At 37.0% G+C, this 2,362-nt stretch overlaps 1 protein-coding gene across 1 annotated transcript in view; it reads right to left on the bottom strand.

The window, feature by feature from the left end:
• Positions 1-2,362, bottom strand: part of stxbp5a (syntaxin binding protein 5a (tomosyn)) — a 96,431-nt gene that overhangs the window by 10,270 nt on the left and 83,799 nt on the right. The window contains 2 exon segments of the mRNA XM_032542675.1: positions 34-87; positions 1,960-2,022. Coding sequence (XP_032398566.1) covers positions 34-87; positions 1,960-2,022 — 117 coding nt within the window.

The following is a 2,362-nucleotide window of genomic DNA, read 5'->3' as shown; positions in this document are numbered from 1 at the left end:
CAGCCTCTCATGAAAATCTTTGGCCAATCTTACCTCCTCTACCACCTCCATTGTAGAATTGCGGTAGATTGCTGTTTGACATCAACACTTTTGGGGGTGTAAGGGGGAAAGTAAAGTAGAGTAAAGTAAATGTGCAGTTAGAAACTCCCTTTGGCTTGTTACTACACATACGCTGTTTACCCTGATGAATCACTGTGTTTTTTTTTTTTTAATCCTGAGCATCAAACTACCTTTTTGTAAAATAAAGCTGGTTCAAAATGCAGGACACTGATTTGACTTAAAGACCCTGATGTAAAAACCATGTACCCTAAAAACAGACGAGAGAATGCTGTACTGTATAGTATTAGAACTGGTTGCTGTTTTATAAGAAAAACAATTGACCGGGGAAATCAATTATTTTAACAGATATCTAAGGATAAAAGTCTATATGACATTTAACTTTTTATTGCATGTGTGCCCATAATGAAAAACAAATCAATAATCAATAATCCCAGTTTCATTCGGGTACCATAATGAGCGAAAATCAATCTAGCCCTTCCGCCCCTATTACTATAAGTGGTTTAACATTGACAGTTGTAAGCAGTGAAGATATTTTTTGATGTTATTTTATGCAAACTATTCCTAGGATTTTCTCGAATGAAATGGCACTCTCCTGGCACTACTGGAGTCTTAATTCATCATACAGCAAGTAATTTCAAGGTAAAAACTGCACGAAAAACAAATCTAAGTTCTTTTTTTCCCACTGGCAGATTTCATCACTTACCGCAAGACAGTGAGAAAAACGCTTTGCCCTAGACTAAATGACTGTTAAACAGATATTTTTGCAGGGAGGCACCTTATCTCTCTCTCTCTCTCTGTCCTATGAATAATGCAGAGCAGACAGATGTATCAGACTGGTGGCACCAGACATGGGGGTTGTTGGGGCAGTCATCATACCTGCAGCAGGACTCCAGACTTTGGAATTTGTTTTCCGTCTGACCTTTTTAAAAAGCTTCTTATTCAGTGGCAAGATATCCCTAATGAGATGGATCTGGGCTGTTCTCTCTTCAAGCACCTTCAGCTGAAATACTAATGACGTAAGAAGGCGGCTAGTAAGTTCTTCTGTGGTGGAGGTGCATAAAATTCCAAGTGACAATGGATTTTGTGGGTTTGCATTTGGTCATATTCACCAATATGAAAACTGCTTAATATGATAATGTTCTGTAAAGATCTGCTTCAGCACAGTGAGTGCACCCAGACACATTTTAACTGAAAGAAGATCCCTGCTCAAAATCCAAGTCCATACTTAATTCACATAATCTTGCAACTGATATTATACATTTAACTGTGAAATGTGCAATATACAACTATGCAGTTACTGAATATGTGGAAATTCAGGTTTAACTTTAACTTTTTTAACTTATTCTAAATGTAAATTAATGGGTTTCTTAGAGTTTTGTTTCATTTAATGTAGAATTCTTAGCTGTCACACTGAATTAGCAACACAGAGATTGGATACGTGTATAGCCTATAACCCAGTTTTCCACGATACTGTGTGGGATTAAAACAAATGTATTCCTGTCTATTGAACTCTCCAAAGTGGTAAAAGAATGCATCCACAAATGGGAAACTACTCTCAAAAACCCATAAATGTATGGTAATAAACTCAAACAATACCTTCCTAAAGACTAAGGCAGAATGAAATTGACAGCCAGACAATTTTACGGTTCAACAAAAAAAACCTTCTGTATAGTTCCAGTTTGATGAGCAACAATTTCATTAAAATAGTATTAAAAGTCGAGGCTCTTTTGAAACATTAATCTCTCTCCCTGACAAAACGCCCCTCTTGCATTTAATACATGATATTATAGGTATATTATTTAATGGTTCACGGTTTGGCTTTTTATGTCTAGATTACACAAAGCCTGCTGCTGTGTTTTTCCCACCGTTCTTTTAATAAGACACTGAAGGACATGTTACCTGAAGTAGGGGACTTGCAGCGGTCCTCTGATGTGGCTGAGCCCTCGTTGATGTCGCACAGACCTGCAGCAGAGATAATACAATTCAATTCATACAGAAATAAAGCCAAAATAGAACCACTGGGGAGGTAATTCGTAAAAGTATAACACTACCCTTTTTTACTGTATCATGCACTGCCAATTCCTAGAAAAATCTCAGATATCAACTGGGATTGTTGTATGTTTTTTTGGAAGATTGGACCATGAGAACAAATGGATGGTTTCCATGTTGAATGTTCTTTTTATTAACACGTAATCTGACCTGAACATGATAAAGATTCTGTGCATCTTTAATGTTTCTGTTTAAGTCTAATTCCTCCTTTTGCCATGTGCATATGCATGTGTGTGTGTGTGTGTGTGTGTGT

This window comes from Etheostoma spectabile, chromosome 18 (genome assembly GCF_008692095.1).
Source record: "Etheostoma spectabile isolate EspeVRDwgs_2016 chromosome 18, UIUC_Espe_1.0, whole genome shotgun sequence".
Lineage (NCBI taxonomy): Eukaryota > Metazoa > Chordata > Actinopteri > Perciformes > Percidae > Etheostoma > Etheostoma spectabile.
The sequence above is the reverse complement of the archived record's forward strand: the minus strand, read 5'-3'. Positions and strand labels throughout refer to the sequence as shown.